The 24918-nt window shown below is 38.5% G+C and overlaps 1 protein-coding gene across 1 annotated transcript in view; it reads right to left on the bottom strand.

Annotated features, from left to right (window-relative positions):
* Window positions 1–24918, bottom strand: part of PDLIM5 (PDZ and LIM domain 5) — a 116607-nt gene that overhangs the window by 52989 nt on the left and 38700 nt on the right. Inside the window, exon 3 of the mRNA XM_010073290.1 lies at window positions 889–931. Within this exon, the coding sequence (XP_010071592.1) occupies window positions 889–931 (43 nt within the window). The remainder of the gene's footprint in view (window positions 1–888; window positions 932–24918) is intronic.

Raw genomic sequence — 24918 nt, 5'->3', positions numbered from 1 at the left:
CCTACACACAAATGGCACGTGTCCATCTCTTGATACGGCCCCTTGAGAGCACAACCACAGCCCCGGACCTCATTTATTAGAGACCCATGCTTTGGACTCGGGGAGCTTTTCCAGTTGCACTTCGCTGATGTGCCCCAACATCTTCATATACCCTTGGCAGATCAAAAGACTCAGGAAAAAAAAAAGGGGGTTTTGTTTGTTTGTTTGTTTTTGTTTTTTCTTTTCTGGGAAGTATGTTTTGACATGGTGGTTCCCAAACTGTGGCTTTTCAAATCACAGTCAGCAGAACAGTAATATACTATTCATTATTTACATCCACTGGGGAGGATTTTCAAGTACAGGCCATTTGTAAGTATTTTCAGGTTTGCAAATAGTCTTATCAAAAAGGAGGGTTTGAAATTATTGCTTGAGAACAAAAACATTAGAAGAACTCCAGAACAAATAATGCCCCAGGGCTCTAAGGAAAGTGAGGGGAATTGTTCTCTGAAACTAATATTTACATAAGCTTCTTCCAAATACAAAGGAACATTTCAATGCCCATTAAAAAAAAACCAAAAAAACCCACACCAAACAAGAAACCCCCCAAAAAAACACCAGAGAAAAACTTCAGCAGTACCTTTCTTTAAAAATATTCCAAAAGTTGGAAGATAATTTTTTTTTTTTTTTTTTTTTAGATAATCATTTGCCAGGTCTCTCAATTCTTTCTTAGGAAAAAAAAAAAAAATCAAATATTCAAATGCTGCGATACTCTTAGTGTAACACATGGAAATCAAGCAAGTTATATTGAAAGGAAAGGTTGAATGACAGTGCTTATCAAGAACAGGGTTTGACAGATAGGTAACAGTTAGTGCCACATGCTACATTTCTTGGTTGTGATGATGAACATACCTTTGGTACATGAACAAGATCAGGTTTTTGTACAGTAGCCACTCTGGAAGAAGAAAAACATACACATCATCATAAAAAACAAATTCTTTAATGTTTAAGCATTTCCCTCTTCCAACACACCTTGTCTACCCACAGATATATAAAACATTTCATCTTTTTTCCTCTAAAGGAACCAACAAACATTCAAGTTAAACCCACGACGTTGTTAAAACAAGGGAAAGGCAAAACCAAACTGGATGGATTTATTCAGATACAACACTAGGAACTCTAGCATCAATCATCAAGTACTATTTGATTTATAAATTCATAATACCATATCACCAATTAGGAGACCTCAGCTCCAACTTGCTTATTTTTTTCCAACCTTTCATAAGAAACTATGTCACGTAACTCAAAAGCTCTGGTCAGATAAATTCCATTTTAAATACCACATGACCTTTATTCAGGCTTAAAACAGAAAACTTCCTTTTAGAACAACAACAACAAAAATCCTTCAGAAGGACTTAGCAAGTTAAATAATACAGAAACTTTTTGCACAGTCTTTGGTCTTCAAAGGTAAAGTTAATGTCACTTGAACTCCACAGTGGATGGCAAAAAAAACTCTTGCAAAAAATGGGTGCATTGAAACTACTACGGGGTGATGGGAAGGGAAGGAAAGGAAGTATTGCAATGGAAAGGATGAAGAAGATAAAGTCAGCTTTTGTTATACCTACAGTGAACTGGCAACATGTTATGCAAAAATACATACCCCCCCCACACACAATTTTTTTTTTAAAAAAAACCAAAGCAATACACCAGAAAAAAATCTGACCCTCTAACATTTTGTCTGCAAATATTGCTGCTGATACACTTAAGCCTTTTCACGCTGTTTCAGTAGAAAAGTGGCTTCCTGCCACTTTTCCAAACATTTCTGGCCATATTTGGTAGCTGCTCAGAAAAGCTGGCACCCTGAGTGATCCAGGACCCAGCGATCATATCCTGCCTGAAATCACATAACCCCAGTTTCCGACAAATCTTCTAAAGAGGGTTTTCAAGACTTGAAGCTGGATTCTCATTTCCAAAAGATAGTTTGCCAGGGAGGGAAAAACACTTGTTTCATTGGAGATCAGATAACAGAGGCTACAATTTAAAACACCCTTATTGTATAAACCAGCTTTTCTGTGTCTACCAGGAAAACATGAGAGCTAGATTTGAATCAGGCACTCTTCATCCATTTAAACATCATCTTTCTAAATTTTTTGTCCTCTTTTCTTTCTTTATTTTCTTTTTTTTTTCTTTTTTTCTAATTATGTTCAAAATGTTTACTTCTTTCCTCAAAGCCATTTGGCCCTCAGGGCTCATCAGATTCCAGCAAACAGCAATCCTGCTGCTGCAGGTCCAGTAACTCACTTACAGAAAGGGAGATGCACATAATCCACATGCTATGCTGGCAGAAGAAAAAAAAGAGGGGAAGAAAAAAAAAAAGAAAAACATAGCATGAAAAGATCATCTCCTGCACTTCGCTTTCACCATTTGTGCATCGCTGCTGACACACAATATGTCCACATCAAAGAGCGGAACAGGTCCGTCCTCCGCTTTCCCACAGAGCGCGCAGCCTATGAGAAGACCGACCTCCAGCTCTCCGAAGCGCTGGGGTGCATCATTAATCACTCCTAACTGCAGACTTGTCAATTTGCAGCAACAAAGGCAACAAGAAGGAAAAAAAAAAAATTCCAACATGTATGGAAATTTTTCTTTCTTTTTTAAGACTAGAATTAGAAGGAAACATGCATCTTGCTCCTTATCTTATCGTTTTTTTAATAAAGTAACTTGGAATGTTTTGTGTATTTATTAAGCTAATCTAACAGTAAGAAGAAGAAAGACATTAATTACTCAAGTCAACTACTATATGTCATGCTTGAGGAAAAAAAACTTCTCTTTGCTGATGCTGGACTTTGAAGTTCTAGTCTCATGAAAGGAACATACTTGATTTTTTTTTGTTTGTTTTGTTTTTACAAAATAATCAAATTTGAGTTTGCAATGAAGGAGACTGCTTTTTTTGCATTCATCAATACAGCACTGAGCAAAAATTATTTCAAACCACTATTTCAAGATGATCTGAAGATATACTCTTCAAAATTTCATCTTCAAAAATACCATACAAAAAGAAAACAAAAAAAAAAAAAGAAAAAAAAGGCTTGATAACGGAAATGTTCTCAACGTTCTTTTACCATTGGAGACAGACAGCACAACATTACTTTATTTCCCCCAAACATACTTGAAATAAGGACATAAATTTGTATGTCCCAGACATACTTCAAACAGTTTAACTTGGCTTTGTTGACTTCAGACCATAATCAGACTAAAAGCTGTGATTTATCCCATATCGTAGAAAGGAAATGCTCACCCAGCAAACCGAGCCACCAAGAACTGAATGTGAAAAATGCGCAGTGGTTAGACAAGACAGCGCAAAACAAAATGCACGCTTCAAGCTTGAAAAGCAAAACACATCCAACACATACATTTAAGAAAATACTTCCTTCAGGGCTATTTCCCTCAGGATTTTGATAGATAGCACCAAATTACATATAAAAAAAAAAATTAAACTGCAGAATCTTGTCTAAGTTCTTAGCTGTTAGCACTTCACTTGCCACTTAGCAATTAAATGCGTTAGGATTTCATGCTGGTTTGGTCACGTTGAATGTATGAATAACTGATGATAAAGGCTTTCAAAATGAGATGACACACTTTGCCCTGTTACTACTTACTAGAAAAGCAGGATGGTTTGAAGCAGGATATTTTCTGAATGATTTAAAACTAGCAGCTCAGTATGTTAGTTTATGCAATAGTTTCAATAACATACAAACAAAGCCAAGCCATAAAAGCTCAGTATAAATGCTTATTATAAACAACACAGACAAGAGACCTTGGCAAACAGTTTCCAGCTTCTTATGAATTATTACAGACAACAAAAGCAGCAACCATCACTTACTGGCAGCCTAATACTGAAAATTAAAGCCCACAAAATTTTTGCCCAGGCTTCTCCATCCAGGTCATTTGTTCTTGCAGAAAAAAGCTATATTTAGCCTGTGTGAACACTTCATTTCGAGCAAACATAATCAAATTTGCTTTCTAAACATACCACAAGCTGTTCGTCTCCGATGAATACTTTTGTGACATTTAATGCAATTCAAAACATTCCAACTTCCAGCGCAGCCTTATTAGGAAAACGCATTACTCTGTGCTTTGCTGTAAGCAATGTGCCCAGCAGAAACTATTCATTCTTTAAATTCTCCTTTTATTCATGCCCTTTCCGTGTATTTCACCCTCACCTATTAGTTTGTGTGGGTGGTGGTTTTTTTTTTTTTTTTTTTCCCCCCCCCAAAAAAAAAAAAAAAAAAAAAAAAAAAAAGACATTAGCAATATAACAGAAACCTTCCATAATTATTAATATCTGGGAAACCTCATTACTAAAGGTAAAGCTACAGTATTTCACGCTTCTTCAGTAAGTCCAAGTGATAAGTCACCTCTAAAGACCCATCATCAGCAAAACCACTGCAATCTCAATAATCAGCATTATGGAAGTAAATTCAATGCAAAGCAGGGGGTTTGGGACAAGCCTCAGGTGTCCTGTGTTGTATAACCACACAACAGAGGCCCAAACCTTCAGCCAATAAATCCCTAAAGCTTCATTGAATCTAAAATCCAAATGATGTTTCAGATTCATCTCTCCTCTGAACTCTATGTAAAGTCCCACCATCTCCAGTCCTTCTGCCCCTTAGTAAAGGCGCTTAACTGCATTTATAACTTAAAAATCAGATGTCAAACTCAGTGGAAAAACCACAAGAAGGTAACCATGGTTATGAACTCTTCTATAAATAAGGGGAGCACGCAATACCAGTATTAATATCGGTACTGCACTTGGCGGTTTTGTATCTCTGTAATTTAAAGAGCTGCTCATAAACCCTACTGTGAGATAAAACGAGAAGCTGCCGCAACACCTTCATCGCTGAAACAAAGTAAAAGGGTGGAAGACTTTCCGCAAAATTGTTTTTGTTGTTCTGAACTGAACCCTTCTAAGAGTAGGAAGCAAGAAAGGAAGGAATTTTTTCCCACTCCTCTCATTTTCAAAACCAACTCCTTTTTCCTAGTTGATCAATTGGGATACAGCTTCTGGCAGCAGATACTACATCCCTGAAAAGCCATTGGTCATATCTTCCTTCTGAAACCTCATCTTTTAGCGGTTTTGCCATTGTAGTCCGTACTTCTGTTCGTTTGCTTCATTTTATTTCTAGAGAGCAGCCAGTTGACAGGGCAGAAAGCGAAATGCATTAGCTTTTCATAAATCAGCCAGCTCATGAAAAAAAGATGACAAGCAGAAAACGTTTAATATATACAACAAGCTATGACTTTCACTCAGGGTTATCTGAACAAAAACAAATGCAGAACTAATTTAAAGCACATAAAAATGAACAATCCAAATAAGTTTCTTTTTTCCTTAGTCCCAAGCCCTTTCTGTGTCACTGCCGTAATTAATTTCTTACCGACCTTGCTCTGAGACACAACAATAGAAAAGCAAAAACATTCTTAAGCTTGCTTCTTATTGCAGCTCATACCCCATTAGAAATGGCTGCCTTACATACATTAACATAACGTACAACCACGCTCCGCACGGTTTTGTAGGAACACACACCCTGGCCCACACAAAGCTAGTTGGTAAATCAGTGCTTCAGCAATCTCGCCATCACTAGCTCGTGTGGCCTCGAGACTGCAAACCCGCGCACTTCCCAGGACAGGGCAAAGCAGACCTAGCAAAATTACCACCAAGTACTGCTCAACGAGAACCTGAATCGGTTGCAGTTCTTGCAAAAAGGAGATTACATTTTTTTTTTCTCCTTAAGAAACACTGTAGTGGTTTCAAATCTATACTCTGGCCATTACACTTGCTAACATACCAGTGTACCATGGCTGTCAACAACATTTTATTTCTCCAGTTATTCTCTTTGTTCTAGTTTATTACGTCGGTTTTCATTGAGTTGAACATACCAAATGATGACAAATACGGGAATGTTAATTACAATCAAACAATGCAGACTTCAGCACTGACCGCCTGCTTCAGAGAGCGAATGGCAACTTCCAACCAGTGACACAAGAGAGAGAAGATGGGATGCATAATGGCATTCCAGAAACTATACTTCTCCAGGAGTTTTGGTGCAAACATCTCAGTCTGAAAATTAATTCCTACATTAAAAACTCATTCCTTCTCCTCTCGCCCTAAAAAAACCCAGGCCCTAAACTCATGATAATTCAAACATTAAAATTGCAAACCCTGTGAGAGACAGTTGTCTCAGCATTCACAAAATACTGAAAAGAGTTTCTGTGGGTGCTCCCTTTGTACCTGACAACTCAGAAAAGGATCTCTTCAGTCAGATGAACCACTTTAAACAGGTCAGAACTTTTGAGCTTCAAGCCCTTTGACAAGGTATATTTACTGGAGTACGCTGAGAATATCGGTATTTATTTCTTGACAGCATAGTACCTCGAGATAATACCATCTTACTTCACTATATTTAGCCTAGAAATATTAGCTCAGGAGTTACTCTCAACAGATTCTACATTTTCAGGAAGTTTAAGGGGGTAGAACTATCATAATGTAACACCAGCATTTTACATTTGGTATTCACTGCCTAATACCTTTACATCCTCACACTGTGTGCTGCCCCAGCACACCGGGTTATGATGAAGCACTAGGCCAGGTAAAAGCAAGAAAAATTATATTCTTGCTTTACTGGCTATTTGATAGTTGGCCAAATCAAACGTAGGTCCCTCCTCTTAAATGTAAAGAAGGTTTGGGATTTCATCATTACATGTTAAAATAAACAGTGCTGACATTTTAGGAGAGAAACAAGCAACCCTCTGCTTTGGTATTCCTACCCACAAAGGATTAGTTGTTTTCCAGACCTCCCAAAGGCAACCGCTGCTCATAGTCTCATTCCTGTGGTCGGTGGCTACCCTGCCAAATGCATGTGTAAAGGAAGTTTAAGTGCAAGCAGACAATATTTTATTCTATTAAAGCAAAACCAAAAACCAAGCAGAAAGCTAAGGAAAAAATACCATGGAACTTATCTATCCCACTTACCTTCTGACTGTCAGAGGCTTTTAAAAACACACTACTTGCTCCCATGAAGGCAGAAGGTTTAGAAACCTGGAGAGCCCATGCATATGAGCATCACCGGACTAGGGGACACCTGCCCATGACCCCCCTGGTCAGAGCCCAGACAGGTAAAGCACTCCCAGTACTAGGTATGGTCATATATATATATATCAGCAATGGTGATCATTTCTATCAGTCATGCCTTGTTACAAACTCATTTTTTTTCTTTTCTTTAAGCTTTCCTAAAGCTGTCTTGCCAAGTAGCAGTAGCCACATCACAGATAAGTGTAAATAACAAGACAAAACAACTATACCCAGGCTTCTAATCAAGCGGAATTTATACATTTGATTTTCTAAAGAAGGGCTTATTAGATACTAATTCTAACACAGCAAGCTACCTTTTAAAAATAGCCAGCTTAATGAAAAGCACAGGTCTAAATTACTTGCAGACCTAGTCAGTCCTCCAAAGCCCTCAAAAAAACCCCAAAACCTCAACTTCATGCTGACTTGAGTCTGTCATCAAGTCTAGGTTATAATTTAGGAGATTTGAAACTAAACTCTCAATTATTTTTTCCTGTGCTTTCTACAATATGGTGATTAATGTTTAAATTACCTCCTTTGTCTAAAATTCAGCCCAAATAATCTTGAAAGTGCAGTCATATCTATTTTAACCGGAAATTCATGACAAACAGCTCCCCAGTCCCCAACATATCCTTATTTGGGATTTGAATTTTTTTCCCTTAAGTGTCTGCTTGGAAATGAGCAATTTTTTTTTTCTCTTAAATGAAGAATCTGGCAATTTAGAGAGCCATTAGATTATTATATTTTACTTCTTATGGGAGCTAAGCACATCTCTCCTCTACAAAGCAGTTCACCCATCCATAGCTTTAAGAAAAATGGAGAAATGTAGTGGCAACATACTTAACCAAATGAGACTTGAGACTAAAACTCTTTCTGAGGTGCCAGGAAGCAATAACAAAGAAGAGCTGTGTCCGTCACTAAGTCACCATCATGGGAAGCAGTGTCACCCACCCAGACCCCAGCAGCACTGCGCAGATGTATTTGGCCAAATCCCAGTTGCTTCTTCACACCTACTGCTTCTTATTTTTTTTATGATGATATGGGAAAAACCTAATGCTCAACTTGCGAATTTCCATCTGTGGTGTCTGGAGCTGTACCTAGTCTCAACCGCGTGGACATGCAGAGAGCCTGCCGTGGTCAGGAAAATCGCTGAGCCTGGGGCTGGTCCAGAAAAGCCAGAGAAGCTGTGGATGCCCCATCCCTGGAGGGGTTCAAGGCCAGGCTGGATGAGGCTTTGAGCAACCTGGGCTAGTGGGAGGTGTCCCTGCCCATGGCAGGGGGGTGGGAACTCAATGGTCTTTAAGGTCCCTTCCAACCCAAACCCTTCTGTGATTCTATGGCACAGGTCATCAATAAGGAAACATTATGTTAAATGTATTTTAAAAGGATGAACTCTGTTGTTTTTAATAGGATATGCTATGGTTTTAATTCTTTCCAATTGAGGTCAGGAATACTATTCAGTGTTTGTCTTATTCCTGAGCTTGACCCACCACCAAACCAGCAAATTTTCTTTCCCACCCCACCCAGCCTCTCGGACAGCTCCTTCCTCCCTCCTACACCACACACCAGCAGCATGGGGATGAACATCCACTAGGGGCACAAGCCCAGGGCCTGGCTGGCAAGCTGCTGCAAGGATGACCATGGACCTTTCCACCAAAGGGACGCTGCAGCCAGCATGTACCTGCACCAGTCTTCATTTCAGAGGGGCTCCCCCATGCTGTCCCCCAAAGAGGACACCACCACATGGCGTGATGGCTGTGGACCGTAGAGCTGAAACACTATAAACGACATTACAGAATTCTTATGGGATCAATTTAATGACCATGCACTTGCCAGAAGAAGCTAACTTTTCCACTACAGGTCTTCGCTTTTATTGTCCTTTATAATTTCAGTGTATTGTTTTATTGTATTATTTCAGTGTATTTGTTTTATTATCTTATGTTTAAGATCACTGGCTTAGCAGCATGTATTGCAGGTCTAACTGCTGAGAAAGCTATTTATGTCTTGCCATGGCTGTCTACTATAGCTTTAGATATCAAACAGCTTCAATTTGAGAGAAGTCTTATAAGGAAACCTCCAAAAGTCCTCAAGTTAACCTGGCCAAAGGTCTCACCACACCTTTAAGAGAAAGGGAAGCCAGAGTATGAGCTGTAGCTGGAAATTATTTTGCTTACTGCAAAAACTAAGCAAGAAAGATCAAAAAGCAGTGGTGATCTCAAATAGTTAATTCCTGTAGTCAATAAACTGGCCAAGGAACCAATTATTCTGGAAACTAACGTGGATTAAGTAAAGGTGCATAATGCAGAGTGCTGTAATTCTGTTGTTTCTCAAAGAATAGTAAAATTAATAATCCCATCTGACTCTGACTCATCCAGATAACTAAAGAGTTCTCCCTTCCCACAGTCTAGCTTTAGAAAAAGTAGCTTTTACCCTGCTAGGCTCAAAATACTCAGGGGATAACATTCACAGCACGCTCACAGCATACAAAGCAATTAACTGCTCTTGTGGGCAACTAGTCACTGATGCAAAACAGAAGCAGAAACATCTGACAGTCATAGAACCTGCTGAGATTTTTCACAGCGCTGCAAACATTACTTTGGGTATAAGGAGAGATGAAAGTAAGTGAGCAATATTTGACAGACACAATATATGTTTTTATTACCTCACAGGGTTGTGTGCTTCTGTGTCACACTCATGACTTTCTACTGACAATACCTGGGAATTTTTCAAAGGCAGTTAATTTTTCAAAAACGGAGGGGGGAAGCCCCCAAAACAGTACATCTATGGAATTCAGCTATTAATAGATGCTTGAGTCTGCAGCTACCACTTACCTTTCTATTCAGCTGGTGTACGTATCTAGTTAGCAGAGTCTCTCAACTTGTATTTCACTTTGTTTCAGACCTCTAGAATATCCTGCATACCTGAAAACCTGCCTGCTCTTCCCACCATTACCAAAAATCCTATCTTTCTGACAGTGTTACGCTTTTGTGATACTACCACTATCTTTCAGGAAGACATCTATTTTCCAAACAGCCAATCATTAATTTATTTTCATTTCACTCTGTATTAGAGGAATGTAGCAAGAGCCCTGTTGATGAGTCAGGACACTGCAATTTTGATTCTCAACAGCTGAGAGATGATCTTGCATGGCAGAGGACAGGTTTTATTTAAACAGTGTCTCATTTTTTCCTGTGGGCTGATGCTTAGGAACAGTTTATCTAACAACACTGGTCAGTTCACATATTTACCGTGGTTGGTTTTTTTTTCCTATTCTTTGCATTCCACATTCACAGAGGTGCAAATGTTGCTATCTGAAATCAAGAAACTAAACAGTTACCTGCATAGGTACCAAACACTCACATTATTTAGCCAGTTCAAGCTCACTTAACCTGCTTTCAGCATATGAAGGACACAGCCCATTTTTAAACTATGTAAGCTTCTTTTAATCCATCTAGAGACAACTGTCCCTTGACAGATCATCACATACCCTTTTATAATTAAAGAATGCCTGCAAGTTAGCATCATAAACTGTGCATGTCAGAGAGATGTGCTTTTCCAAGGAAAGCAACAGGTGTGGGGCATGTTCTGTATTCAAACAACAAAAGTGTAAATAGAGACAAGTAATATCACTTGTGGCACCCAAACAATTAGGTAATGGGTATTTATGAAGGAAAAAATGACACAGATTACACAGCAGACTGAGATAGGATGGACTTGAGCATCATTGGGTCAGGTAAGCTGCCTGTACCGGATCCTGAGCCACAGGGAACCCTTAACAGAGAGAACATCGTGGAAATTCTTCTTTTCCCGTTCTTAACATTAGGATAGTGGGACGAAGATTACATCAATTTTCAGAAGATTTGAAATAAATGCCATTAAGTGTTAATCCAGATATGTCAAACACAAACTCTCACATCTTCTGAAAAGGCGAAGAAAAGTTTCCTTCTCAAATACATTCACATACTACTCAAATTCACAGGTGAGAAGAATTGTGTTCTAAGAAGAGTTCCAACTTTCCAAAATGCAAGAGTCTCCATGTATGTGGACTTGGCTGGGGCGCAGGAAGCACCACTGCTCACACATGACTGCCGAGCCACTGCCAAATCCCAGGGCTGCTGGTGGGTCTGGGAAGTAAACCAAGAGCGCTTTAGAAACTTTTTGGTCAGAAAACTTTTGGACCTGGGTCAAACTGCTCTTATTCAAGCTCGTTCTGGCAGTCTCATTAAACTATTGAATTCCATGGACATTTGACTTAACGCTAGCACTGGAGACTCAAAAGCAGCAGCAAGAACTTTTGCCTAACGTTTGCTGAGAGTCATCGTATTCTTGACTTGGTGCTATCTTTCCACTAATACTTTTTACTTTTACTTGACCACTGTCCTGAAGCACTACAAACAGCACAGTCACGTCAGCCTCCAGAAGTCTGTAATCAGGCTGTTTGTAAATTGGTAATGCCGTCAAAAGCAGATGCATACTGCCATATTCCTTAGGAAGGTGCAGTGCACACAAAGCACATCAGACTTCCAAAGTGCAGCAACCCGGGAAGAAGCACGGGCTTCCCCTGTATTTCCTAGCTGGAAACCTTGACAGCTTTGATCTTGATCTCTGTTGTATGACATAACTTTCTGCAGCTGGATGAGAGGCTGCTGAAGGCTTCCTCCAATAAAAACCCCAAGGGGAATACAAGACAGACAGCATGATGACAACGATGATGACAAGACTGGTTTCCATCATGGTGAAAGAATTTCTTCAACTTTATGTTCTAGTCCTCAAACACTTGCTGGCATGAAACACGCCTCAGCAACAGGCACAGAGTAACGTTAGCTGTTACTACCAATAATTTTTATAGGTACTCACCTGCACATTAGAAGAGGCTAGAGCACATCCAGGATTCTTGTCTCCACTGTGCTACTGGTTTGTATGGCATAATGATTAAGTCACCTTCAATTTTCTCATCTTTAATTAATCATCCTATGTTTAGTGCTTTGAAATTCAAGTAACAAGTACAAAACAAATACCTCTGGGTATATAAATGAATGTAAAATAAAACACTTTGTAGGAAACAAAGACACAAAGACAGCGATCAGTTAAACCACCTCTATTGTCTCAGACACATGACAAATCTGGTGTGCTTTATGCACGGAGTAATACTATTTCTTAGCAAAAATACACCACCCAACACACTAAAAAGATTTTAGCAATTAAGAGCTCTCACCTCTCAACCTTGGGTTCAATCTTCAAACATTTCATACCCTCATACCACATCAAATCCTGCCCATTTACTGGATTAAGTTACTGGTACATACAATTTGAAGGGTCTCATTTTTGCAGTGAATCAAACGTGGTAACTTTTTCAGACTGCCCCTATGGGCCAGGCTTGCTCTAACTCAATGACTGGCATAAAAACAGTGGGCAAAATTTGAGAAGTCATTTACTACCCACTAAGAGAGCAAGAATGCTTTTGAGAAAGGAAAAAAAAATCTTCCCTATCTAAACTTATCGGTACCTCTTTTAACAAATGTCTCGTGGAGCCTAGATTACCAACTCCATGGAAAAACTCCAGAGTTGTCCTAACGGACAGTTTACCTTGACACATCCAAGTGCCCTGCTCTTCACTATTCTTGCCTACTCCCTTGTCAACTGGCTCAAAATTTGGCCAGGTTATTTTCTTCCCCTTTAGAGTAACAAGCAGCCAAACATAGTATACAAAGGACAGTCATCAAGCTGAAATAAAGGATTATGTATGTCTGCAGCAACACTGCGTATTTTGCAAATACAGCTAAAGCGAGGAGGCAGCACTGGAACTATTAGACACTGTACGCACAAGTAGTATATACAACTTTGTTATGGCGATATTTGTTTTCAGACTCCAAAGCAAAGATCCTCAGGGCAGGATACTGTTCATTTGCTGTGTGAGAATAGGGTTGGATTATTTTTTTAAAATATCTTTGAGTCTGTTTATACCTTTCATTCCCTTGACAGAATATAATCAAGGACCAGTTTCCTCAGATGAATGCAACCCAAATTATTCTCTGTATCCTTAAAAAAAGCACATAGATATACCGATGAGTAATATTTGGACCAGACAAATACATGTATTGTGTGTGGGGCACGGAGGAGCTGTAACAGTTACATTGTTCTAATGCAGCTGTTCACAATTACTGGAATGCATTGTGAGGCACTTCTGATTACTGCCTGTTTAATCTATATATAAATTCATTATTTTGCTATTCAAAAATTTGGCATTTAGATGGTATCCTCAAAGCTTCAAAACTGTACTCTATCTGTGATGCCCCAGCTGGCTATCTCAAAGTGTGCCAACGGAATGGAAATGTCACCAAAGATCACACCACTCTCTGAGGTATCTGTGTTATTTTAAGAAGTGAAGATAAACTGTGGCCAACTCCACATTGTTTCCTTAAATCTTTCACTCAATAACTATGGACACTGCTTAAAATACATGTGCAAGGTCAACGGCACCACAAGTTACATGCTGGTTAATAAGCCCTTGAAATTTCCAAAAGGTATTGTATGGGTTGCACAGGTCAAACCAGAAATAGGTAGAAAAGTTTCACCTGAGATTGTCAATGGTGAATTGCCACCAGTCATACAGGAGAACCTACATGCTCTTTCAAAGGCATTAACAAGAAAATCTGCTATTTGAGAGTGGGGTTTTGGGGAACATTTAAATTATTTACCTGAAATACAACATCTCTGAAAGCACTGGCACACTGACTGCAGAAAATATTTGTTACAATCAATTGCATGCTTTTTCGATCCTGCCAATTATTGTTATATGGATGCTGTTTTACTAAAAGATACTGTCCTGGTAAGCCATGGTGAGGAGTGCAACTCCATAAGTCCATTACTCCAAAGCATTTTTTCACAAGAAAAAAATGCCACGGGTCTCAGCTGCTTCCTACAACAGTTTTCATGCATGCATTTGACTTGGAGCTAGGACATACATGATGTGCAACATCGGTGTCTGCACTGTAAATTGCACTTCTTGGGCGATCTCTTTGGATGAAGATGAGAAGTCAACTGGCCAGACATCTTTTCTTAATAATGCATTTATGTTAAGCAGACAAGGCACCAATGTTCTTTTTCTTGGGCCAACTGCTATGTCCAAGAGGAAATATCCATGAACGAGGAGAAAAATACTTCATTGACCTGTGGAAGGCTCAAGATTTCTGCAGTGTCATGCAAAAAATGATAAATCATTTCTTCACAGTCCTGAAAAATATTCAGTGTAGTTAAATAAAGCTTGAGTCGAATACCATGTTTCAGAAACCAACAAAGTAGTGCTGGCTCTGTTCTAGTATCCATGCATGATATCCCATGGTCATCTTCACTCCAGCAGTGACCACCCAGTTGCAGCAGCCACACACACAAAGTCTGATTTTTGGAGACTTCTTACCAGGGCTGATCCTTGCCTACCCAAGCCTTTCCTACAGGCTTGCCCAGCCTCAGAGGTAGAGTTTGAAATGATTGTGACCACAAGAGCTTCCTAATCCCACACGGAATCACTTCCCCATCTATCATCACAGAAATCCAGTCATCTCTCAGGTCCTGCCCGTTTCTGCCCCCATTCCTACCAGTTTTCCTTTTTGCCTCTCTGCCTGACCATTAGCAATCTACAGTGACCTAAAGCAGGGAACAGTATTAGACCATTCATGGCATATACCATATTTTAATTTCCACATTTTTACCTAAATGGATAGTAGTGAAGTCTGACAGAGCCTCTTTAGGAAGAGTAATTTAAACCCAACAACAACAAACCACCAACCACAAAAAAAAAAAAAAACCACCAAAAATCCCCCACTCAGATTGATAGGCAGACAAAAAAAGGAAAAATGCTGAAAATGTCAAGAGGTAATTTAATGATTCGGTGACTCATCATGAGACAAGTCTTCTGTGGTGTTTTAAAAAAAACACAAAACCAAACAGCAGCAACATAGTGTGTCATGAGAAGGATCAGATGAATTCTTAGCATTTTTTAAGAATAAAATAATCTGGGCAAATTATACAATGAATAGGGTAGCGAAAAATAAATATCTGATGTTTGCAATTACCCCAGCTCACCGTCATACTTCCTTTTGGCCTCACCCAATGTGTGCAGCTATTCATGATGTCTCATCTCAGCCAGGAGACATTCCTTAGTGCTAATGAATTGTGGAAAAAAAGGGAAAAAACCCAACTTAGACAAGAAACATATCCATTACCAAAATTAAAGGTGTAGCTTTAAAATAACAATTTGCTGTAAAATTATATCCTCAGACAAAGCCACATAGCAAGCTACAACCTCCTTCGTCTCTATTTTGCAAAGAAAGAAAAGGAAAACAAAAGGAACAGTCTCACAGTGTCCTTTATTCAGATCTTGATCAAAGATGTGCTGTGTCTGCTAATTACTAGCTTAGAGCAGAAACAGGTCAGGTCCAGCCCTGCAAGGTATTATGTTTCTCCAGGAAAGCTGCTAAATGCCTCAGGCTCCATTATCTTTAACACCAGATGAAGTCCTTCTCTTTAAACAAAGAACCCTTTTTTTCTCCACATCAAGAGAACTTCAAAACTTTATAACCATATTTCATTCCAAAATGCATTTGTTATTTCTCATATAAAAATATACAAACACATAGAAGTCAGGAATCCATTCTCCCTACCAAGATAAATCTACCAAATTATACCACCTTATGATCACACAAAAGGTAGTGCTGATTTCTCCAAACTTTCTTCTTCCCCCCTTTGAAATGATCAACAATAACACTGAATTGATACACTATTAATTTTAGCACTGGCATGCTACCCCCACTCACCTTTACATATTCTACATAATAGAATCTCTAAGTGGTATTTGTTCTTTATTTGCAGCAACTACAATGTGTGTCACTGAAATACTCAACTTTAATGTAAGTAAGGATAGTTTGGTTTTGTTAAAAAAAAAAGTAACCCATAGATTTTATTTGTTTACCTTCTATACAATAACTGAGATTTAATACTGATTTGCCTGGTTTTTTTTTGTTTTTTTGTTTTTTTGTTTGTTTTTTTTAAATGACAGTATTGCTTACCTGACTGGTTCTGAAACTTGATTTTGTCCCAACTTCCACGCAAGCCCAAGCCATTCACAGCACTGTGCCACCTTCGTTTAGCAGCGCTGCCATGAAGGGACCTTCAGCCTGCCCTTACTCCAAGCCATTCCCATTGTGCTTGGAGCCTTCTGCTCCAGGAAAGCTCCCTTCAGCCAAGTGGAACAGATACAAATATCTCACAACCATACTCTCTTCATAATTTAGTTACTCAACGTTGCTCCTTTGCAGGCAGCTCCAAGAGATGCAACACCGAAACATTAGTCCCAGCGTTCACTCACCTATCCCATTAATGGGGTGGTCTTGTAAGAGTTAACAAGACTTTGTGGAAAACTACTGATCTGTCCAGCCATCACCTTCCTTCCAAAACTTGGAAAAGGAGATAACTGGCAACACTTTCGGCCAAGGGACTCTGAGATCACTATCAACAGCAGGCACACGTATAAATTTCAGTACTTGAGAGGCTTTGAATGGAAAATATTACACATTTTTGTACTTGCAAAAACTGTTATACATTATACGTAGCACAGTACGTGTACTTTAGTGACTCCCTGTGTCACTGAAACTTATAGTCTGCTCGTAAATGGTTTTGTATGTAAAGGAAAAATAATCTGTTAGTAATCGAGAAGCATTAGTTATCTCTGAAGTCACTGTGCTCATTAAAACTTTGGCTTCCTAAACTCTAATATATTTTAAGAATGTACGCTACATTCCATTTTTTGCATAGAAGCTTAGTAGTTGGAAAGAATATTATATGGTCAATAGACTAACTACCCCGGGTTTGGGCATTTTCCATCCAAAAGACATTAAGTGAGCGTTCAAAGTCCCGTCTGCTGAAGCTCACGTTATTTCTGTAATTCATTCCCTTCTGCCAAGAGGTTCTCTCTTGTACAGCAGCAATGACTCACGGCTGAAATGCAGACAACACACTAGGCAAAAAAGTAAGCCCCTCAAAACAATTACCACTTAGAAAGCCCATTTTAATTGCCTGGTGAAGAATTTATTCCAAACAGAAAGCAACATCAAACACCAGCTTACAGCCTCTCAAACTTTACCATTTTTATTTTGAAAGACTTCATGCTCAGCCCCACCCACATAAAACTAACTTCTAAACCTTCAGGGGGTTTTTTTTTTGAGCCTTTTTTCTGTTTTTTTTTGTTTGTTTTTTTTTTTTTTTTAAAGTAGTATTTTAATTGTATCTTGGTGAGAATTAGAAATGTTAGGATACTAAAGCTTGCTGAAACTGTAGAGAAAAATAGTCAGCAGACATTATAAGCTTAGAAGTTGTACGGCATTAAGAGAAATATTAAAGATCCCGAAATATGAAAGCATATAGATCTCTTGGGAATTTAAATGTAAGAGAGATTGAAATAATTTGAAAATTTCATTTTAACAGACAGACACCACTCAGCTTACACAGTCCACAAGAACACTGGAAAAAAGCTAAAGCCTAAACTTGGGCCAATTTTTACAAAGTATGCAACAAACATTTTGTTAACATCAAATTCAATTAAGCCTAAACCACGAAAATAAACAAGAATAATTTACTCAGTTTATAAGAGAAGTAGACATATTTAAGTAAAAATAAATTAATTAATCCATCCAGGTTCAGTTCTGGTTCAGGCAGGCAAAACTCCCCCAGTGTAGCTACAAGGGCTCTCTTCTGAGCATCTAGGGCAAGCAACTAAAGTTGTCCAGTTTTTAAGTAGGAAAATTACTACCCAAAGTGTTCTTGAGATATTTGCAATAACCTTTTTTTTTTTATCCTTATACATTTGTTACTACCAGTTTTGTTTTTAAACTCTCATGGATCAGAAGCAAAGGCAATATTTGTCATTTTATATTTTTGCAGAAGAGATGATATGAGGCAATACTAACATTTCTGTGCTCAAGGTGTGCCACGTCATTTTCACTGTTTTTTTTCCCCTGTGTTTGCCACTTCTTTTCCTTCTTCTGCTAAAAGTTATACTATCTTTCCTTAAAAGCTTCCTTATTCTTTGGAACATAATATTCTTTCTGACAATTGTCTCCCTCCTGCTCTGACAGGCAAACTGACAAATTTTTCCTGCATAACTCACCGTGCATTAGATGAAAATGGGGGTACACTGTGCACAAAGCTGAAGGAAAGCTCAATTAAAAAAAAAAGAAAAACAACCAACGTGAGAAAATACTTTCTGTCTGCACACAGCACAAACACCTTGATGTTGTCAGCCTCTCTGGGACAAGAGTCGTGGTGACATATATAAAACAATGCCCACAAGACCCTAATTTAATTATTAGTTACAAGTGTTGATGATGATCAAACCTGTATCTCCTGTGTACGCACCCAGGTTTGCACCACACAGGGGTTACCAAGGCATGGTTTACTTCTCACCCGCCTCTCTTCTTCTGAACCATCAGATACCAGCCACAAGAGTCAGGATACCAGACTAACAGGTTCACTGATCCAATACACTCCTCTAAGGCTAAGCCATCCCTACAGTTCTTGAATTCTCCTATTATTTGTCAGGCTTAGCATTCAGACCAGAACAGATCCATTGAAACACATCTTACTCAGTGTCAGGCCCATTGGAAAAATGTGAGGTGGCAGTTCTTGAATTCTCCTATTATTTGTCAGGCTTAGCATTCAGACCAGAACAGATCCATTGAAACACATCTTAGTGTCAGGCCCATTGGAAAAACGTGAGGTGGTGGTGGGGATGTAAAAATCAATATATACACAGCTCTTTGCTATTCAACCTTCAGGCAAAACTGGATTTTACTTCTAATATTGAACTAGCCGCAGTATTAAAAGATGAGACTCTCAGGTCTGTTTTACAGGGCAATGGAACTCTACAGGGTGCTTTGCAGCAGAGCATCCAAGAGCACACCTTTCTTCTTATTTTCTTGTAGGAAACTTCAGGAACTGAAACCTGTGTGCACTCCAAAACCTAAATATCATTTAAGAGTTCAAAGCAGATTTACGTCATCACGAAAAATGTAAAAATAACTACAACAATACTCTCAGGTCTGTTTTACAGGGCAATGGAACTCTACAGGGTGCTTTGCAGCAGAGCATCCAAGAGCACACCTTTCTTCTTATTTTCTTGTAGGAAACTTCAGGAACTGAAACCTGTGTGCACTCCAAAACCTAAATATCATTTAAGAGTTCAAAGCAGATTTACGTCATCACCAAAAATGTAAAAATAACTACAACAATATTTGCCTACAGGTTCCTAACAACTAGAAAATATTTGGGGTAGAACGCAGTTTAGTTCCCAAGGAACTAAACAAAAATGACAGGTAACAGTAGCCCTGATTTAATGGTCATCATGAGACTTAATTTTTCTTAGAAACTTCCATTGAAATCCTCAGAGCCTCAACAGCTATCAAGAAAGATCATATTTGACTGTGTGAACAGTAGATAAAGGTTATCTGCATAAGAAAAAAGGGAAATTTCTAGTTTTAGGAAGTAAAATACTAAAGCCAAACCAAGTCTGCTGCAAATGCAGAAATGGAACTAGAAGTCATGAATTTAAAACCTACGCTTATCCCCTAAATCAATTCTGACAAATAAAACAACACCTGAAATATCAAGATCACTAATGGAAAATATTTAGCAAGTAATATAGCATCTTAAAAAAAAAGCTGTAATTAGCTGCCTCACACAGTAGGTAATATTACTAGAGAAATAAAAAATAATGCTTTGCTACATTATGCTGGAGTGGTTGTGGAGTATCGGTGGCTGTCACCTTGAATACCATGGAAATCCAATAGAAAATAAAGAAATGAAAGCCAGAATTGCATCAAAGGCCTCCTGGAGAATAACACTCCATGAAGATTACTTCAAATGAAACAAAAATAAAAGAATCGTAAGAATATAGCTTCTGATGGCTTGCTGTAACTCATTAAAAAACCAAACCAAAACAAAAAGCCCTACATTTCCCTCTGAGGATTATTTATAAATGGGAGGAAAACAGTTACCGAAAGAGTTTCCTGAAACACTGCAATGAACCTTTTCCTCAGAATAATTAAAAAGCAGGACTTAACTGGTGAATCACATCACACTAAAGGCAAACAACATTGCTTGCCTATCACCCATCAAAATCTGAAGGATTAAACAGGTTGATTTCTGCCTTTTTTCCAGAAAAAATAAAAAGAGAAAAAGAAAAAAACCATCCAGAACCAAAACCAAACCCCAAATCCAACATGTACTGCATGTTCTGCTTCCACCCTTCAATAGCATTTAAAAGGCTTTTCAACACTTGGTAAAAGACAAGAAAAACTAACTGAAGGAATTTGCAACTTGTAGATCACTGTTAGGCGATTGTCAAACTCCTAGGGACACTAGTTACCGCTGCAATCAGCCTAGACATATTTTCTGTACTAAATTTCAGATTGCCATTTGCAGAGTGAAAATAGGCTTCTAAACTGCTATACATCTAAACATCAAGACAAAACTATCACCTTTACAATTATTTGCTTGTGTAAAACCACTTTGGAAACTCGTAGTCTTTTACACTGTGTATTTTTTTTGTTTTAGCAGATGCATCTTTTTAAAGAATGTTTTTTAAAAAAATCTCATCTCATTGTACATCAGAGTAGTTCAACCCCTACTGTGGAACTATAATGCAAGGCAATTATTCTCATATCCATCTTAAACGTAGGAATTAAAGAATACAGTCCATATAATAAGAACAGGTGATAAACATTTATTCTTTGCCTAGTCACAGCATATCTGAAAGATATGCATGGTTTCGGATCTGGCAGCAAATATCTATAGGGTCAGCAAAATCACCTACATCACTTTTTAAAATAAATCTTTACTCCCTTGTCTGAAAACAAGCAATTTAAAAAAATAAAAATTAAGAGACAAAGTTTAGAATTAGATTTTGCCACACTTGTCAGATGTCTGTGTTACACAACCACTTGTTGAAGGAAACATTTTGACATTCAGTAAATAATGATGTACCTTTGGCACCTGGCATTGTCCACCATCTATATTTACAACTGTATTTATGTTCCTATGCTACAAAATATATCAGCCTCAAGAAAGTGAACGGCCCTTACAAATCCTGATCTTTTGCAGCTCTACAGATCACCAGGAGTCTCTAAGGTCCACAGTGCGGGGAAGGCTGCTCTTGCTTAACTAGTGCTTGCGCTCACCCATTTCCTGGCAGATGGGTAGGTATAATCCTGCAAAAGTCACTGAACTCCATTTTCACCCCACAACCTTCCATTTCCATCCCAGCAACTCTCCTTTGAAGTTCAAGGCAAGTCTTTAGTTTGTCAGGTTCCTTTAGTTCCAGCATGTTTTGTGGTTCATCTAATTGCTAGCTGTGAACCAAAGCGCTGCGCACAACAAAAGATTTTAAATTCTGGATGAAGCTACAGCTGTACCCTTCCATTTATTCAGCTTGTGGGCAGGCTTTCCAAAGTCCTCGCTTAGCTAGCAAAACCTGTTCAGCTGCTAAATTAGGAGCACAATCTTTCTACCTTGCCTCCAATTAAAAAAGAAAAAAAGTGCATATACTTATGCACCAAGACACTTTAGTATGCAAAGAAGAAACCAGCATCTTCATTAGCTTCGAATTCTTTAGACATCTTTTTACCCAACGCCACTTATTTTCAAAGCCAGATAAAGCATGAGGACTTAAGATGACCCAGTTGTTTGCGCTGCAATTTACAGCATAAAAAGCCACGTGCAAATTTGCAGAGGAAAAGCAACTTTCTCTGCAGCACCCGCTTACTGCACATTGCACAGGAGCGTAGGTCCTGCAGGACAGGTTACTTCCAGACCCAAAGGTCAGGGTGACAGAAGTACTTGGCGATTTTCATGTCATGTCATCCCCCAGGACAGCCCAGCTCTCCTCCCCTTCCACCCTCTCAACAAAAATTTCTGAAAACATGCAAGTTGAGCGCTGCTGAAATAGAAAATTCACAGATCACGAGGGGGACTACATAGCAAGGCACCAGATAACTTTTAGCAAATAAACTCTGAGGGACAAATTACTTTGCTTTGCCTTAGTGCTTTTCTTGCCTGGTCATGCAGGCTCTCTTCTGCAGCCCTAAGTAATACATTTTTGTTTTTAATGAAGACTCTTCTGTTAGCACATTTTCCTATTTCTGCATACCTAGCTTTGTAACCTGAATGCTTCTTTGGAAACACTTTTCCACACAATTCCATAAAAATAATACAACAAAACAAGAGACACTCAGGAATTTTAATAAGCGGAGGAGCAAGGCAGATCTGTTCCTGCATCATTAAGCTGTTTAGATTAATTCCCCAAACCTCTACTGCTTTGAGCTTACAGGCTCCTGAAAACTTTGACAACTGATCCTTTTATTTCTAAAAACAAACAAACAAACAAACAAAAAAAAACACAACACGTTAACCAGACAGCTTTAAGGCTTCAAGCTGGTGAAACACTGGCATTTGGCAGAGAGGAGGCCGTGACCACTTAGAATCAGCAACAGATCAGAAATATGTCAAGTGTTTTCTGTTAAAACTTTCAGATAAGTCTGTGGTCAATAACACAAAGTTGAACGGGAATATTTAGAGTCTCACTGGGATATATGTGCCTCCACCGAGTGAGCTACCCGCAATAACTAACACCTCCAGGGTTAGTGACATGGCTAAGTAAGAGAAGTGAACTTCTCTCTGGTAGGCACAATTTTCCAGACAGTTTCTTTTCAGGCATAATTACTGAAAACTAGGATTGAAGAATAAATTGCTTAAGGTTTTGACTAGCAGCTAAACTATAAAGTTTGTTTCTATATTCCTAGCCATATGACATCTACTGAGTTCTGTAATTTTTCTCTGTTTCAACTGTCTCAATTAAAAAAGGGATAATGGTGCTTATCCCTTTAATCAACTGATACTCAGTTTTGACATCCCTCAAAGAAGAGCTATGCAAGAATTAATATTACAGGAAAAAGAATTCCAGAAAAAAAAAGTTTTCAGGTTTTGAATAAATTGCTCAGAAGTTGTGATGCTTTCAGCCAATTTATTGCCTGTGTTCAACTGGCACAGGACAAACAACCTCCTTCTGTATGCTAGAAAAGCAAATCACCAAAGAGCAAAACTAAAGTCAAAATGTCTATGTAAGGGAAATGATGATGACTAGTCAACCAAAGCTGGAGAAAAATAAGACTTCTGAATGCATTCTTATCATAGTTTGCTTAAAGCTCATCCTTATATGGCTTATGGAAACAAAATATCCACCCCAAGGAACCCATGACTCATCAACCTGAAAGCATGAGTTTTAACCACCATCTATAAAGTGAAGCTTACATTGTTAATAGTTTGAAATCCTTTCTATACCTGTATTCTTCTGCTTGCTGATCCTCTTTCATTTTTCTTAGCCTCTTCCTGCATTTTATTTAGTGGTTATACTATCTTCTCACCTTTCCATAGAGACAATTTAACTTCTTCAACTTTAGGACTTCAGATCCCCCTGTAACAGCACATAAGGCTGGCTCTTGGGATCCACGGTGCCATTCTCCCCACTGCTGGTTTTTATTTTTGCGAAATTAAATAGTTTACAGCTAACCTACACTAGCTTCAACACCCAAGGAACAAAGGACTCAAGTCCCTTCAAACTTGCTCTACATCAAGGCATCTCACTTCCCCATCTTCAAAGTGGGAACAAGATAATCCATTTTGTCAACATAGTTTATCAGAACATACATTCCTCAAAGCAAAATGCTCTTCCTCCTGTGCATTTCCAAAGCAGAGCAGTGGTCTCAACACAATAGATGGTAATATTATTATATCATTTTATAATAAAAGCAAGATTAGGAAAAATAAAAATACAAAGTAAAAAGTATAGTGAGCTAGTCTCACTGCAGACAACCATTTCTGAAATGGATAACTTGAAAAATGACCTTAGTAAAAAGAAACTAAGTGATCCACAACATTTTTCCCTATTGCCCCACCTCAAATCATGAGCATTTCAGCTGTTCTTAACCTAGAAGTCTAGACTTCATGTTTCCTGGAGAAAGAGAAAAAAAAAAAACCAAACCCAAAAAACCAAAAAAAACCCCAACAAACCCAAACATGAAAAGATGAGGGAGGACACTGTGATAAAGATTCATACTCGGGCAGATAAAATAAGCATCACGGTTTTCAACACTTGAATTTATCCACTGCAGAACACAGGTTTAAGGCTCATCTGAATTTTGGCTCCAAGTCCTGTCAACACAGACATCAAAAATACCAGACAGACCTCAGCTTCACCTGTGACACTTGGGCAACCCTGTGCTTTTAAAAAGTTTAGGGGAAAAAACCCAAACCCCATAGCCATCACTGAAATTCATCTACTGCTTTGTAACACCCACGTTCATTTGCAAAGATCCACTGAGTCATCCACTGAAGACCAGGAAGTAGAACTGTAGGAACTGCTCACTGCTGACCCAAAAAGATTTCTGAAGCACTGCAAAATAGCAAGAGAGGTAAACAACCTTAAGAATCCTCCTTTCACTTCCCAAGCTGAGCTATCTCAATGCTTTTTGTCCTAAATGGATAAATTCATAGGGAGAGGTGAAGGAAATTCCTTTACAAAGCACACTATAGCTGTGCAAGTCTGTTCTACATATAAAGAGGTAAATAATTTCTATATTATAAAAGCAAAAAAACTTTCTGAACTTTTCTGTATTTTTTTTTTTTACCCCTATATTGCTCACTGACACTTTTTCCAAGTTTCATGAGTATCATGATCTCATGTAATGGACTTAATACACAAGTTTTTATCT

This window comes from Pterocles gutturalis, unplaced genomic scaffold (assembly GCF_000699245.1).
Source record: "Pterocles gutturalis isolate BGI_N339 unplaced genomic scaffold, ASM69924v1 scaffold4332, whole genome shotgun sequence".
NCBI classification, from domain to species: domain Eukaryota; kingdom Metazoa; phylum Chordata; class Aves; order Pterocliformes; family Pteroclidae; genus Pterocles; species Pterocles gutturalis.
The sequence above is the reverse complement of the archived record's forward strand: the minus strand, read 5'-3'. Positions and strand labels throughout refer to the sequence as shown.